Source organism: Sinohyriopsis cumingii, chromosome 2 (assembly GCF_028554795.1).
Source record: "Sinohyriopsis cumingii isolate HCF-2022 chromosome 2, ASM2855479v2, whole genome shotgun sequence".
Taxonomy (NCBI): Eukaryota; Metazoa; Mollusca; class Bivalvia; order Unionida; family Unionidae; genus Sinohyriopsis; species Sinohyriopsis cumingii.
Genome location: NC_142962.1, coordinates 105,475,422 through 105,493,589, shown reverse-complemented (window position 1 = coordinate 105,493,589; position 18,168 = coordinate 105,475,422). Strand labels below are relative to the sequence as shown.

The window sequence follows — 18,168 nt, the reverse complement described above, 5'->3', positions numbered from 1 at the left end:
ATTTTTTTTGGGAATAAAGAGTTACATGGTAATTTTATATTACTTCAAAAACTCTGTCTTGAGCTAAAACAACATTTTTTACATCTGAGATTTGATTAAAAGTAGAAGTAAATTTAATGGATAAACATAGCAAATAAAAGCATCACATAGTTATTCTTCTGATACAAACCTGTCAAATATTGATGATATATGGCAATATGGTACATACTCAAAACCAAGATTTGGTGCAAATTAAGAAAAATAAATTATGGCTGAACGATTTGTTAATACCGAGACATTTCAATCATTGTTATAAAAACAAGTCATATCCCCAAACTAAAATATTGTGTACGTATTACATAACACCTCATTCATACATTTCAGATACTGCTATCAGTACAATGGGGATGTAATTGAAAAGGACTTAGAATGTACATAGATTTGATTAGGTACATCCACAAACACCAATGATGTAGATGAAAATAACTAGATATTTTCCAGTATAATTGTGAAACACATAAATATGGATGGAAAATTCTTACTGAACCATGTAAGATTAAATGGCGATGTATTAGGACTTGATTTGCTAATACTGATGACATATTTCTGTGTGGAAGACAGCTTAGCAAAATATATTTTCTTACCATGTCACTTTTCACAGAGTCCATTACAATATCTAGATTTGACACCTGAAAAAAAATCATAAGGAATGATAGAATTCAAGAATCTGTTTGATTTAGTTGATAAGACTTTAGATCATCAAGTAAGTCCCTTCTGAATATCAAACTGCAGGAATAGTATATGCCAAAGTGAAGGGGAATAAACATTTACAAGCTGATAGAATGATTTTTCTTGGAATTTCAGCACTAAGTACTTTAGTTACTTATGCAGCAGTTCATGAAAATTGGGAGCATAAAATATCGAGTAATATTTGGCAGACAGGTTCTATGTACTGACATAAAATTTTGAATGCGGCAAAAGTGTATGTGCTTCTTACTCAATGAAAATGACAATACTGTTACCAATATGTGGAACTTACTCAAAAAAGCTCTTAATGCAACTCCAGCATGTGTCACTTAATAAATGTGCGAATGTAACTACTCTGTGGGACTTAGGAAAAATGTTTATGCAGTTACCATGTTTGAGGGACTTTTGTAATACTTCAGCCAACTTTTGTGATCATTACAATAATATTTTAATGAATACGGGGGCAAAATGGATATTAACTTACATTTGGGATTAAATCACTGTCAACTTCATCCATATTAACTGCAGTGATCTAAAACAAATAATATTTATGAATGTTATTTATTTTACAAGAGCTATATAGTTTATGCAGCAGCCAAAGTAAGGAAAAAGGGATGTGACTATGATACACATAAAACAATCATTCCGTAGATTTATTGCCATTTAAAGATGCATGTCACTGACTTTCAACTTTCATTAATTTTTTTGTCGGTTACAAAAGCATTGGAACAAGTCATGTTGAAAGTATAAGTCATTACATTATCACAAAAGACTACTATGTGGTCTTTTGAAAAGAAGTATCAATCTTATAACCCTCCTACATCTTTGTATCTGATGCCTATCATACGAAAACCATGATGCTATGAATGCCAATGTTACTTGCATTCTTATACACCCAGGCAAGAAAACATGTATTTTTTTTATAAAACCTGTATTGATTTTACACACAGGAAGAGACCCACAAATACAGTTATATATGCATTATATTATATCAAGGTGGCAAAGCTGATGTTGACTTACATTTGTGAATAGATCATTTGGAAAATCATCCATATTTTCTGCAGTGATCTAAAAAGCAGAACAAAATTTACTAATGTTAATTAGTACCATGCAGCTGACTTGATTAACCCCATTTCCTCCATCAACATTCTAGACCATTGATTTAAAAATCATTAGTGGATCAAAATATTGTACCACATGCATAGATTTAAGTATTTCCTTACAGCACCTTGACATCATGGAATTGTAGAGTATGTGAAAGTAATATGCAGTAATATGCAACACAAGTTCTGGCCATTATACAAAACTGCATAAATATTAAAAACAAATGGATTAAAGCAGTAAATTGCCAACAAAAACATTTAAAAGCATAAGAAATAACCATAATCATAGCATGAACCTTTTCATAACTAATATGTAAACACTTCAAAGTTGAAAGATTAATCTGATTTAATAAATGTTTTTAAAAAATTGTTATCATTTTCTTTTATTTATTTAGTTATTTATTTCTTGTTTTATTTTTATCATCCATCTGAAAATCAAATTATCCAATTTAAAAATGATTAAATAAATTGCAGCATAATAAATGGTCTAGACCTATACAAAATAATATATGAAACTTTATTTACTATTTACATGTATCTTGAATCATATGTTTTAAATAAATTTAATAACATTCAACTAAAACTATCTAAGTGAAAACCAGGTAAATGAAAAAGAAAACTGGAGCACATAAGTGCAAAAATAAAACTTAAATATCCATAAAAATCCATACACAAATAATATCCTTCAAAATAAATTGAAAATTTCACCAATATGTATTGACGAATTGTAAATATTCACAGAGCACAAGGTAGTAATAAAAATCATAAATCAACATATTACAAATTACATATAATCTCTAATTCAGAATAACAGATGACAATTTATGAAGCTATTAAACAAAACAACGGAACAGTGCACATGGTTGAAAGTTAGTTGAATTTCCAACCTGTATAATTTTACATACTTTGCATACAAGTTTTTCAATATTTAGGGTTGCGTCTTCTTCCTGAAATAGAGAAGTAGATGCATACCCAAATTAACTGTTTTTGTAATAACGTATATGTGAAAAAAGCATGTATGAAATAATAATTGAAGAAAATGAAGAAAATAATTCAATTGATCGGATCTTGTATAAGTCAGTTCAAATGTATATAATTCCCATTCTATGAAGCAAATGTTCTCCAATACCTATACAATTTACTCTGTACAAAAGTGATATGAGTATAGTCAGTGACAATATAGATAATGTTACAATACTAATATGCATATCTACCAACAGAAACCTAGATTTCAAGCTTGTGTCTTCCATAATGTGTGATATATACTAACCAACAGATGGAGGAACATGTATATTTACCACATAACCCCATTGCTAATCCAAAAGATACAAATGAGAAAATATATTTTATAATGAGCAATTTTTTAAAAATGTTTCCATTATGGATCTTGCATACTACATATACCGAGAAGAGATACTCCAAGCTAAAAAAACTAAATAATAAGCTTTTACATTTTTGGGCCAGGTCCAGCTGGTCTTTTATGGTCAGAGATAATTTCAATGAGTATAATATTTTTCTATGAAATTTACAAGTGACTCATTTATTAATGTACATGTCTCCATAACTGATAATGTAAGAATATTAAGAATATTTATACAATACTATTTTATCTGTCAGAATATTTAAGAGAAAGAAATAGGTGAACTCTTGCTCAAACTCTTCCATTATATTCCTGTGTGCTACCCATATTTGCACATTAAACCTGGAAGTTTTGCTTTCCTACCATGTATGTTGACTGTAATTGAATCTGCTGATGTGATACCAGAGCAAGATGCTGAAATCAAACAATTTTATCACTTTAAAAAAAAATGAAATATAATTTCATATCATGTATAATTACTGGTAAAAAGTAAGTACATGTAATGTCTCTCCATAATCAATCCTTATGAGGCTAATAGCTGATTATCTCTGACAACTGAGACATAAATACACATCAATAATCCCAATAACTCATTCTCTGAAGCAGATTTAACACACTGTTAAAAATGGTGACTGTAAATATATTCTTAGTAAGCAAAGTACTGCAATAATTCTTTCTGTGATTCAGTCACATGCCAGCTATATTTTCTTTGTTTTCTAAAGTCATTGTAAGGAGTATGACAAAAGAGATTTAGTTCATTAAACACTATCTTCATCAAGCTGAACTATAAAATAAATTTTAGTATAGGAATTAAATAATACCTGTTTCAGACTTGTATATGTGCACCTGCAGACTTCACAATATCTATTTTTACTTGCAGGTTTTCTATCGGGTGCTAAAAACACACAAAAATGTAATTAGTATCAAGGATCCTTTTAAGTATCTTTCGACTTGTGGTTATCTTGAGATTGGACTTTTGGGATATGTTCCTACAATACTTTTTTGATGATTATGCCATTGTTTATTCCATGGTTAATATATAAAATAAAAAATTAATAAATGACTAAAGAAATAAATACTGATCCATCATTGCAAACAATAAAGTACAAATCCATGAATTAAATAAAACAATTAAAATTGTTGCCCATGAAAATAACCAAATTGAAATTATTTTTTAATATGATGTTTGCAGGGCTTCCACTGTATGTGTGCCAATGTTAGTTACAGTCGAAAAGAGTTGTATCAACCCTGAAAGTCATTTATGACTTTGTCATTTTATAATTTTCATGTCTGTTATAAAGTGCACAAACAAGATGCATAAGCAAATGGAGCTTACATTGCTTTAGTTACGACATATGATATTAAAACATAGATATGGAGCAAATGGTAGCTGATGAGAAGAAATATGATTTTAAAAATTCAGAATAATGAGAGAGAAAAACATTACAGTAGAAACCAAATAAGAAATTTATGCTAACAAGGATCTTCTTTTGAGTCTATACTGACATAAAGTTTTAATTATATTGCTCATTAACATGCTTATGTGCCTTTTGTTGTCCATCTCTTTTAATTAAAAGCATTAATTTTTGTTGATGTATCTTTTGTAAATGTCAAAGACAAAAGTGTATAATTATTTGGATGAAAGTACCCCAAGTTGCCACTTCAGTAAAGTCCTCTGGTTTCTGAAAAACACTGAACGTTTTCCACAGCGGAGCAAACTCTCTTGAGTTGTCTTCTACTTTAAGAATGATCTGCAATTTATTCAAATGATGTTCATGTTTGATGACTGGCATACAATTTAATGTATGGGATCATCAAAATAAAACTTAAATATGGATCCAAATGAAAAATACACATGAATTAGTCATAACTGTCTAATTCTTATCAGACATCAGTACATATGATAGATAATGTTAATATTACAAACAGGACAGATAGTATCTACTTTGAATTACTTAAAGTTAAAGTCTTCCTATGCACAAGATTGCACATGAAAAGAAATTATGAGGAATGGTGAGCTATTTTCTCACATACATGTACATAGATCTCGCCACCTCAGCTCAATGTCACTTAAGTATGATTGCTAATTAAGGCAACTTGTTCAACCTTGGATGTGTCCCATCATAATGTTACAGCTGAATGTGTCCCATCATAACGTTACAGCTGAATGTGTCCCATCATAATGTTACAGCTGGATGTGTCCCATCATAATGTTACAGCTGAACGTGTCCCATCATAATGTTACAGATGAATGTGTCCCATCATAATGTTACAGGTCCTAGGTCTTGGATTTCTTTTTATCAGAGTGTATTTTCTATAACAAAATTTCAGCTGTATCTTACTGATTTTACTCTTTTGGCCCATATATTGTATTCCCTTTTGAAATACCTAAACCTATTTGGCACGATATAGCCAGTGATGTACTGTTGTGTCATTAACCTTTTACACAAATGTGATCTCTGTCATCCTTCTCTCACTTCATGAAGAGACTATGGTAAAACTGCTTTATTATTAAACAAGCAAGAATTGTTTGTATAACAAATAGATGGACAAGACATTTACCACTCATAAATGTTTGATGGAGATGGAAATTTTAAAGCCCCATAGACAACTGGCAGACCTGACCTGACAAAAATGTGTATTCTGATTAGTTAAATGTTCAGTTTCCAATTAACACTAGTGTTAATTTCTCTTCATCTTACCTGATCACTGGCTTCAGCACCATTTTCTTCATTACATATCAATGCATCACCAGGGAAAATGTCTTTTGAAGCTCTGTATATTAAGTACATTTGTCCATTAATAACAATAACTTCTCTGTACACATTAGCATTGTTACTGTTCTTTTGAATGCGGCAGCCAAACTGTCTCGATAATGTTGAGTCAATGCTGCAATAAGCATCAAATGTGCAGTTTTTTTAGTATGATATGAAAAAAAGGAGAAATAATAAGAATATATTTAAGATGGCCATCATGGTTGTGGTTTTAGATATCATAATGGCATAATTTTCATTTAGGACCAAGTAGACATTATAGGAAATCTTTTACAGAAAAACCCATGTCATTATAACCATTAAAGTGTGCAAAAAAGGTCACAATATTAAATCTTTTTTGTAAGAATGAGTTACTTTAATTTAAAGGTGTCTAGGTAATAATTTTCCCTAATGTATGCGTTTGAGGGTGTAATTAACAAATACATGTTTTTACAAAATACAAAAGCCTTTAAATTAGGTCAGGTGATAAAGTTGTCATATATTTAAGTTAATTTTGTTCAGATGAATCTGCATAAAAGCCTCATTGGAAAGCAGATAACAAATTGTAAAATATGTCCCCCAAAAACTGTTGTAATGGACATAAAATCTATTCATGCCATCATGCAATTGCAGCATATAAATATCGAAAATAGCAGGATTTCAATTAGTGCAAAGCAAAGCCTCCAATTAAGAAAAGTCAAAGTCCAAAACTTTTAAAACATATAAAAGAACAAGACATATTAAAATAACTGATGCTTCTTTAAAAATAAAAAATACCATCTTACTGTTGCCTAACAAACATAATAAAAGGGAGTATTCTATATTTTTAAGGTACCAAATGGGAAGGGGAGGTGTACATTGATAGGCTACTTGGAAGGGAGTATTCTATATTTTTAAGGTACCAAATGGGAAGGGGAGGTGTACATTGATAGGCTACTTGGAAGGGAGTATTCTATATTTTTAAGGTACCAAATGGGAAGGGGAGGTGTACATTGATAGGCTACTTGGAAGGGAGTATTCTATATTTTTAAGGTACCAAATGGGAAGGGGAGGTGTACATTGATAGGCTACTTGGAAGATAGTATTCTATATTTTTAAGGTACCAAATGGGAAGGGGAGGTGTACATTGATAGGCTACTTGGAAGATAGTATTCTATATTTTTAAGGTACCAAATGGGAAGGGGAGGTGTACATTGATAGGCTACTTGGACAAAACTAAATGATTATTAACTCTATTAAAGACTATAAATTATACTAACCACATTTTATCACCCTTATGTTCAAAAAACAGCAGCTGACTCTTAAGTCGTCTCCTGTCATAGTCGTTTTGTCTTACAATGCTATTATTGTATGATAGCAATGTTCCAGGGTGCTCCAACACAAACTGGCCCTTTGCAATTGATTTCAAGGAGATGACTGTTTTATCTGGAGGTGAAATGACAGTATTTAAAGATAGGCTACAAAATGTACTTTTGTGGCACTGCTACCAGCATTAATATCTTGCCGGGTAATAAAATAACAGAACCCTGTAAATCGGTTATATCTTCTAGTCATAAGAGTAAAATACTAATTACTGTCCTATGTCAAATTCTCTTTTGACTAGGTTCGCTGTTTAATGGTTTAAAGAAGGATGCTATCATTACCAGAACAATATTTGTATATTAAAATATAGTTCATCATGAAAATTTATGCAGCAACTCACATGACATCAATAAATTATCCTGTCTTTCCCAATTTTACGTTGTACATTAATAGCACTGACAGTCAAAATTACCAGTAAAAGCTCCATTAAATATCACTGCATCCAATAATGTAGCACACATATAATGAAAATCCTGAAAAGCCAAAGTTAAAGTTGTTAATATTAATTTAATTTAGCATATGCTAATATGCACTGAAATTAGCATATTAAGGGTCAAATATACAAGGAAAATAAGCATGTCAAGAGTGCAAATATGCAAGGAAAATAAGCATGTTAAGAGTGCAAATATGCAAGGAAAATAAGCAAGTTAAGATTGCAAATATGCAAGGAAAATAAGCATGTTAAGATTGCAAATATGCAAGGAAAATAAGCAAGTTAAGATTGCAAATATGCAAGGAAAATAAGCATGTTAAGATTGCAAATATGCAAGGAAAATAAGCATGTCAAGAGTGCAAATATGCAAGGAAAATAAGCATGTTAAGAGTGCAAATATGCAAGGAAAATAAGCATGTTAAGAGTGCAAATATGCAAGGAAAATAAGCATGTTAAGATTGCAAATATGCAAGGAAAATAAGCATGTTAAGATTGCAAATATGCAAGGAAAATAAGCATGTTAAGAGTGCAAATATGCAAGGAAAATAAGCAAGTTAAGAGTGCAAATATGCAAGGAAAATAAGCATGTTAAGTGTGCAAATATACATGGAAAATAAGCATGTTAAGAGTGCTAATATGCACTGAAATTAGCAGAGCAAAAATAGTACACAGGGTGCTGATAAGAAAGATAAATAATTGTTCAATGAAAAATATGAAAAATATTATTATCTACCTTAATAAGCTTGCTTTAGGGTCCAAAATATACACCCATTACAATGATATTGTCAATATTGTACAATAATGGCCAAAACTGCTTCCGCTGAAATTGATGGTATTTTTTTTATGTATTACAGACCAAAATATCTAATCCTTAAATTGATGGTATCAATATTATGCAGGACTCGTTGGCCTAATAAGAATATTTAGCAAAAGGCTCAGATACTAAACATTTTACTATGAAGAAAACCGAAATTCCCAATTAAAGCTATATTATTTATTTTAATAGCTCAACAATATGCCTTACAAATGCTGAGTACAAATATTTTTGTTCATCTATTATCATACTTGGAACTGATATACTGACAGCAATCAACACTTGTGGATTATATGATATACTTGAACTTGCCTGTTTACACTTTATCAGCCTTACATATCATTTCATTCCGAGTCCTAAGGTAACATCTGATACTAAAATATTTTGGACCCTGTCAATTAAAAGCATTAGTACAAGAAGCAGCAAATTATAAGTGTGTGCTGTTGCGCATGCAACATGTGCTTACTTAGATTATCAATGGTTATAGCACACGACCTGAAAAATAAAATATTGGCAAAAACAAAGCATCATGTCAGAAAAATATAAACATTTTATACTATACTCATCTTTATTAATACGAATGAAATATTTTAGTTTCAGGGCCACTATTAATAGTGATACATATGGGTATAAGCAAACTGATGATAATACATTCAAATAATAAATTATTTACTTTAATAATTATAATAATGATGAAATAGAATTTTGGGGTCAATATTACAAACGGAGGCAGAAGATAGAATTAGTATATATATATATATATATATATATGTTGAGCTTTATTATATTTATTTGAATAAAGTTTCACAAGCGTTACGTTATTTATTTGAATAAAGTATTTCTTTCACAATCATGAAAAGAATCAATCCCGTCCCAGAAAAAAACAACATTTAAATCAAAGATATTTATGGAGTAAAGTATAAAAATGTTTATCATGATACTTATCTGACAGTGCTATGGATGGAACGACATCTGATTCAATGTTTCTTCAACCAACAACTGCTATAAAGGAGTAATGACTGTAATTTAATTTAAAAATAATGAAGGCAGTATGCAATATGCTAATGTGACTGAAAAATATAAATAGCCACAAAGTAAAAAGTACATCCTTTCATGTGCAGACAATCTGAAACACTCTATACTGTAAGAAAGACAAATATGTAAATATCACATTTTACATTATTTAAAAAAATGAACAATAAAAGTAGTCTTATATTCCAGTTATTATGCACATCATACAAAGTGTGCACAGCATGATTTTTTGGGTTCATGCTTCATTGAACATTAAACAATAAATGGCCAATCCTTATAATTAAATTCAACTGCATAAATAGTTAAATAGACTCATATTTTGATAACATTCTTTTATTTATTCATATTTTGAACTTCACTCTCATTAAGGCACAATAATTACATAACAGTGAATCACAGTGATATATTTACAACTAATCAGAGAAAGTTTTCCAGTTCACTGGCTTTTATAAATTATCTAATACTAAACATATCAAGTGACTGCATAGCTCAGATTGTTACAGTGGCGTCAATAATATGAATGTCCTGGGTTTGAGTCCCAGTGTAAACAGATTATTGTTTTTTTGTTTGTTTTAATATAAAGACTACATTTTAAATTTCCATATTTTAATGGTATACAGATTTCAAATAACTGATTAATACACACATACCAATGAGTATCTCATGGAAATATCATGTCTTAACAAGATATGTAAGCAGATGATGCTTAATTTTTCTTTTAAAGTGTATATTACTTGTAGCATTAGCAAAGATATCTCTTTTTTTATAAACAATGTCCAGTGCTTGTAATTAAAATCTTAAGTAAGAATTATGACTTAATCATCCCATATTCTAAATATAGTCTTCATTCATCATTATGTACAGAAAAGTAGTACAGGCAGGCATGGCTTAAAAAAAGTTGGGTTCATTCAGGTATGAACCAAACAAAATTAAAAAGGGACTTTTTATTTTTAAAACACTGTATATAATATATTCGAATATGTACTTGAAGCAATGGGCTAAACCAGCTCAGTTAGAAGCAATTTAAATTATTCATGTACTGGACAAAAAGCCAACTCAATTACATGCACAAATCGATTTTGGAACTTTATTTACTTTTGTGCATGTGTCTGATTTGGATTTGTAAAATGGCTTTAACAATTTTTCAGTCATATCACTATGATGTCGGCAATGTGGCAGTTTACAGTGATGTCTAGCACTTGGGCATCAGGCCGCAAACATGTGGAATCATGTCCCACCTAGTCACATTAACCTGTTAATGCTAAGCGCCAACCCAGCCAGCTGCTAATACCGTTTTTTGGCTAAGTAATTGGTAGGCCTGGGTCAGGGTTGTAACCCACAACCTACTGCATCTAACACAGATGTCAAAGCCACTAAGATTACTGGAGTGGTTCAATGTATAAAAATAAATTCACCCAGGGGTGCAAAAAGTGCAAGGGTCGTCAAGAAAAAAATGGATAGTCAGCCAAATATATTTTTATATTTTCTGTGGCAAATCGATTGCAATAAATATTACCGATTACATGCATTTGTCTTAAATGTAAACAATGTATGAATTTATTTCATTATCTTTTCAACTAAACATCACCAAAGTTACATATATATAAACATTGATTAAGATATTTAGAAGCGAGTCAAAGTCAAGTTGACCACAATTACTTTTAATGTTAATGCTTCCCTGAATACCACATAAATAAAAAGATAACAAAGTAACTTTTAAAAATGCTGTCTATGCAATAATATAACAAGTAAATATGTTGAAATGGCTGCTACATAATAACATGTAAATAGCATCCCTTTTAATTTTATTAAGACTATTATTCTATGCAATGTCTTTGAATGTAAACTTTAATGCTCATTTACTGTTTTTCTGCTTCAATTACCATTACTTTATTTAAAACTCCAAAAGTACAGGTGAGTGTAAGAGCATATAAGTATGCAAAGTCTCCATGTCATTGAAAAGATTATTATTTTCTTATAAATTTAATTAACTAAAGTTGTTCAAATAATGTATGTTAACCTGATGAATACATGTAAAATTACCAAAATACACACAATATTATACAAGATGGAGAAGAAAAAAAAAAAACAGACCTCGTGATGAATCAGATTCAAGTATTCTGAATCCTGGTGGATCCTTCTTCTGAGTCACCCATTCAATTATTACATAATCATTAGCAGCCATCATACCATATAGACCGAGCTGTGGAAATGGAAATAATAATAATAATACTTTTCAATGCAGATATCATTTGTAAGTGTAAAAAATGTATCATGTTCATATGCAGTGTATTTTAGCCATAATACCTAAAAGAGCAGTGTAGAAACTGTACATCACAAATAATTTTAATTGATAGGAGTACCTAGATTACAGTAATGTAATTGCAAATTGATAAAAATGCTGAATCAGCTAGCACTTAAAATACAGTTTTCTAAACTAACATAAGAGATAATAACTGTAGCATATACCTGAAACTACATGTTTTCACACTGTAGTATCTGTCCTAATTTCATTGTTGTTGATAAAACATTACTGCAACTATGCACTGATGGAAAAACTGAAGCATAAAAGTCAATAAATGAATGAGCTAGACCCTTCTTTCCAACCAAATCGGCACAGACATGAATATGATGATATGCATGAAATGTGCATGCATCTATTTTTAGAATGAGGGACTTTCTTAATAATTTTGATATATGTGCTACAAAAGGCTTGACACATTGTTCCAGCAGGAGGAAAACATTATCCTTTATCTTACAAGTGTGTCATTTTGTCATAACTGAATTTCTCAAAATAAACCTTGGAAAACATTTGGAATGCTTTTCAACAAGTTTTAGTTATAAATATTTAGTTTTAAAGGAAAATTAACAGGCTTGAAGGATTTTTCTTCGCTAGCAAAGACAATGGTCTAAAAGAATAAAAACCAAGTCAATTACTCAAATGAGTCAGATAGTGTTATTTGATTGGCTGAATGCTAGGAGTGATGCCACTGAGGCATGCTATCGGGCGAAGTGGGTGACTAAGTTGCATAAAAAATGTAAACTTTCCCTTCTTCTGTTAGGAAAGAGAAAACTACTTCGCTTGTGATTTTTTAAAAGTACATTGATGGATCATCTTTTTTAGATGCTCACCCCACTTAGCCAGGTTAGTTCCAGTGTTATAGCTTAGTGCAAAATGTTGGCATCAAGCTATCATATAGCTGGTGTTGATATCAATTGTGCAGACAAACAAATTCTTACAGATTCACAGGCATGTGGGTTTTTTTAAGGTGCTTGACCGTTATCATTTCACGAGTAAGTCAGCAACTATTACTGCCCAATTTCCACAATCATTTGATGATAAAAACATATAAACTTGTGTTGTGAAACTTAAACGTAGTAAATAACAATTTGTGTTTTAAGAATAAAATCGGTAACTTGAACATTTTAACTGCTGCATGTACAGTATTATCTTCAAAAATCGTTTTGGAACTCTAAGTGAACCAGTGTCATGTGGAATCAATGGTGGACATCGACGTGTCTGGGAAGTACCACTTTGTTAGATTGTCTCTTTTTGTAAACCACTGGGCAAATATATTCAGGAAAATATACAATTCATACAAAGCAGTCTAAATATTACTTTACTGAATATTTAGCTTTAAAATGCAATTATGTCGGTCTGAAACACACAGAACAATGCTCTATGTTGTGGAATTCAAGAGATGAAGTAAGGTCAAGCTTGTTTTCTAAGTTCACGAATTTCTGTGAAAATATGAAGAAGATAAAAAAGCAAAGCAAATATTATTGAACTAATCCCTAACATAGACAAATAATTATACTTTACATTTGCAATCATATCAAAAGACTGTCATAATCATAATGAAGTTATAAAGTGAGCGGTTACGTAAGAGTTTAACGTTGTTTTGTCGGAGTTTATCGTGGTATAAACTGTCAGTTGCCGATTCACACAGCAAATAACGCACTTCGAGAATTGACAGTTTATACCACGATAAACTCAGTAAAAAACGTTAAATTCTTATAACTGAAATATAAATTATTCGTTATGTTATGTTGTTTGCATCATTAAAAAATAGAAATTTTAATTGGGCGTAGTAATACATGTTTGGGTTTTTTTCGTTTACGTAGCTATATTTAGCATTTGGGATTGTCCTGCTTGATTGTAATAAGGTCATCATAATACCAGTCCTTCAACCAATGGAAGCCAAATTTATTCAATTATTTTTATTTTTAAAAAAATGAAAGAATGTTGTTTTCCTTTAATGCTTACTTCGTGTCTGCCTTCAGTGGCAGTGTTTATCTTATGCTGTACACGGGACTCTATTTATAGAAGTGGGTATTCTTAGAAAAGTAGTTCTAACATTCTGACCAATGGAAATGTTACTTTCCTGCACCAGCTACTACCATTGCAGTTATTACAATGTATAGCTTCTGTTGTTATCTTTTTAAGTCATATTGCAAAATTATAGTTATAGATGATAGTTTATAAACATGCACCAAACGTATTTATAAATGAAACAGAACTCAAAATATGTTCTACTTCACAATAAAGTACTGCTTAAAAAAACAATGATAAATGCAAATATGCATACTGGGAAAAAGATGGCATAATTAAAATAAGAGAATGAAAACACACCCACCCACCTACCCATATATATATATTTTGTGCATGACTCGCTTTGCTCCCACTTCTCCCTGTTTGTGTCACACTTCTCCCTGTTCAGCTCTCACTTATCCTGTTTCTGCCCAAAAGGAAAAGTCCATTCTCCCTAAAATTCAAGTTTAGCTTGACAACTGGAGATAACTCACAAAATGTTCTACTTGAGAATAAATTATTGCTTAAAACCAATGTTAAATACAAATATGCACACTGGGAATTAGAGGGCATAATTAACATAAGAGAACGATAACAACACACAAAAGCAGATACAGTAGAACCTGTCTTGAAAGACAATCCCATCTATCAAACAATAATGGTCTCTCAAGATATGTGGTCTCCCATAACAGGTCAAAACACTATAATCAATCAAACTGTGCAGGCAGATCCTGGTTTCTCAAAACAGATTTTCTCTCAGATATACATATTTTGCATTTTTTGCTTTGCTCCCACTTCTCCCTGTTATGTCCAAAAGAAGAAGTCACTTATCCCTAAAAGTCAAGTCTACCTTGACCCCTGTGTCATGTTGAGATTAGAAATTATCAATAACCACTCACATGCTAGTTTTGTTAAAATAATCAACTGATAGGATTGCAGCATTATGGTTTTAGTATTTATCTACATATTAATTTTAATGTTGTTCATTAAATATTGCATGCTTCACTGCTTTCTTTTGCAATGTATTGTTATCAATGTCAGAAAACAATCTTGACGTTACATGGCTTCTTGAATTCCAATTGTAGCATTATCTCCTACATTTCTGACTTACATAATTATATTCTATGTCGAATCTTTATCACATAATATTTTGACAAATGCATTCTATGAATTGTATATTTTTCCTTGAGTTTTCCGCCCATTGGGCAAAAAAGGAATTAAATTAAGTAAAAAATACCCCAAGACAATCTAATCAAGATGTACTTCCTAGATACAGTGATATCTGCCCTTATTGCCACATGACAGGTTATTGTTGTTGTTGTAAGGTTTAATGCCATTTTCCAGCACACGATAGGCTATACATGGCTGCCAGTATTAATGGTGGAGGAAGATCCCGGGAAAACCCCGGAAACAACCACCGACCCATGAGAAGCTACTGGCAAGCTTTCTCACATACCCACATTAGCCAAAGCCACATGACAAGTTTATTTACGGTGTCAAACTGATTTTATGAAGAACACATCAGTTAAAATAACTCCAAACAATCAAAGAGCCCTTTGCTAATTTTAAAACAATTTTTTTTATACATATAGATCTTAATTTGGAAACAAAAATTGTTATGTTTTCATCAAAATATAACTTGTGGAAATCAGACCATGATAACTTTGCTCAGAGTTTATGGAAAGTGTATTGCAGCACATGCCTATGATTGTGCCAGTGTTTGATTGTTGGCGCAATTGATATCAACATCATTTATCTGATACATGCAATGCTTATTGCCTTGAGGAATAATGCAACAAGACAACTACACAGGAAATATCTGGCTAAGTAGAGGGAGCACATCTACAGTCACTTGATGTACAGTTGAACAATCACAGGGCAAAGTTGTTTTTGCTTGTCTAAAAGAAAAAGCTGAACTTAACATTATTTTTATACTTAGTCACCACTTTGCCTGGTAGCATGGGTCCTGAATTATGCAAAAATCTTCCTAAGGTGGAAGACGCAACTAATGGAGCCCTAATAAGTTGCTGAATATGAATAATTTAACAGTGTCTTTGAAGAACTTTACAATGAAAATGCAGCATTTTGTATGTGTGATCAAGGTTTTGTCATGGAAATTAAATATTACTTTTTTGGAGTCAACCAAGTTGTCAACTTACTTAGAATATGGAAAGTGCCTGGTCTAGATTTAGGGTGGCCACAGGCACTAGGAAGTACTAAAATGTACGATGAATCACCTGGTATTTATATTTTGGTTGCACCAGACCACAAATATCATGTTATATTGTAGGACTGGGGCACCAGGCTATTCTTTATTTCAAGTACTTGCTGTTTATGTAATATTATAATTATTACTACACAATTTTTATAATCACTCTATATTAAGATTTTTCCAATAAATTTTACCAAAGGACCATTTCAATGGCAAAAGTTCTAAATTCTATGAACCAGGCCCCATTCTCCAAACTGGAAAAATATCTGCTTTTGAAACAAGTTTTTGAACAATTAGACAAAACATGTGGATGTATCCATGCTAAATTCTAATTGTTATTATCTGCAGATACCCAATGGTTGACAAATACCTTAGTTAAAATAATGCCCATTCTAAGAAAAAGGTGCCCCACTACTTATTTAAAAACCTAATCATTGACCCTAATGTGAATATTTTTATTCGCTAGGACAAACAATGGAAATGAATATGAGCAAAATATCGAAATTAAAGCCATTTTTTAAATATATATCATGCATATGCTAGTATATATCCTATTAAAAATGAGATTCAAAAGTATCTTCTGATTGATTTTCGCGAACGCAGATTATAATAGTTTATACCTTATGGCCAAAATTGTGTGCCATAGACAAACCATTCGAAGCATTACAGGAGTACTTTTTGTTTTTATGTTTTCACTAGATCGCTGTTTTAATCTCCAGAAAAGTAAGCCTTAATTTGCTTTTGTAAACGTCATGCTGTTCTTCTTAATTTTGTTTTTAAATGATACCGTAATGTATAACTATCATCAATGCTCTTCAACGGCGTAACAAAAATGGTCATTTTTGTTACGCCATTAAAGAGCATTGATGAGTATATCTACAATATCAGACTTAGAAAATAACTAGTTTACAGTACAAAGACACCGAATTATAAAAGCAGTTCTTGCAAGTCAAGAGTCTCATGAATAAAACACTCTATGGGAAAAAGTCATTACTTAAATCATTGAGAAAAACACTATAAAGTGATACTTACAACGACCAGTGATCCCTGGCTAATACCGTCAAAGTAACAGCTAAATGGTAAACTATTTTACGAAAAGAACTTAAAGGTTGTAATAAAAATTGAACATTAAATGTAAACAAACTGCGATATGTTAAATCTTTAATAAAATATATTATAAGTCTATGCACAATATAACAAAAATGTCATACACGCTTCAGTAATGTCTTGTTTATGATGATTTCATGTAACTAACAGTCATTAAATTCGTTTCGTTTATTTATTATTAACAAAACAGTACCTGAAAAGAACACAAACTATTGCGGTTTCTTCTACTGCATTTCAAAAAGTTGAGTGTGTTATGAGCTGTCATTGAATTTGATCTTAAAGAAAAGCCATTACAAAGTGTTAATTACTATTTTAAATCATTTTATTAAATATCATAAAAATATTAATTGACTTTGATAAAAGTGGAAGCATTTTTTTAAATGTCGCCTTAATGGTTATTTAGTGACGGTGGGGCTAAACACAACTTTAACACACGTACACATTTTTGCATAACAATATTTAATAACTAGATGTATATCTTAAGTAAAAAACATTAAATATGAGTTCAAGGCGATATTATAATACTTACATGAAATTCTGTATGTGAATAAATGAGATAGATAATGTACAGCATGAGAGCAAACATTAAGGTGACACAAATTTTGTCACCCTAATGCTACTGTCGCCATAATGACTACCCAGTGACAATGAACTGTCGCCGTAATGACGGTTTCGCTGTAACACACACACACACACACACAAACCGTTCCAGCTAGAAAGTACATGATTAATAACACTATAAGAAAATGTCCAGAAGATAGAAGTCAAATACAGAACTCTTATCAACATGATGTTAGGCTAAGAAATGTTTGTTTCTTTAAAGAATTATTAACTTATTACAAAGCAAACGAGAATGTTACTGTATGATCATACGGGCTGAAAAGAAAGGCAAGAGTAAGTAAAGGGTGGAGTAACTCATACCCAAAGTTCTAACCCAAACAACATCATTAAAAA

The 18,168-nt window shown here is 31.1% G+C and overlaps 2 protein-coding genes across 3 annotated transcripts in view; one reads left to right on the top strand and one right to left on the bottom strand.

Moving 5' to 3' along the window:
• LOC149805548 (neo-calmodulin-like) overlaps positions 1–18,168 on the top strand; it is a 52,795-nt gene that overhangs the window by 27,646 nt on the left and 6,981 nt on the right. The window lies entirely within an intron of this gene.
• On the bottom strand, positions 40–17,256 carry LOC149805549 (uncharacterized). Its single transcript, XM_089951255.1, has 12 exons — positions 17,140–17,256; positions 11,678–11,786; positions 7,202–7,367; positions 5,892–6,078; positions 4,838–4,940; positions 4,011–4,084; positions 3,553–3,603; positions 2,735–2,776; positions 1,747–1,794; positions 1,211–1,258; positions 624–668; positions 40–63 (listed from the first exon to the last, which is right to left on the bottom strand). Exons 2-12 carry the CDS (start codon positions 11,769–11,771, stop codon positions 40–42), a joined length of 882 nt encoding a protein of 293 aa, XP_089807381.1. The 5' UTR covers positions 11,772–11,786; positions 17,140–17,256.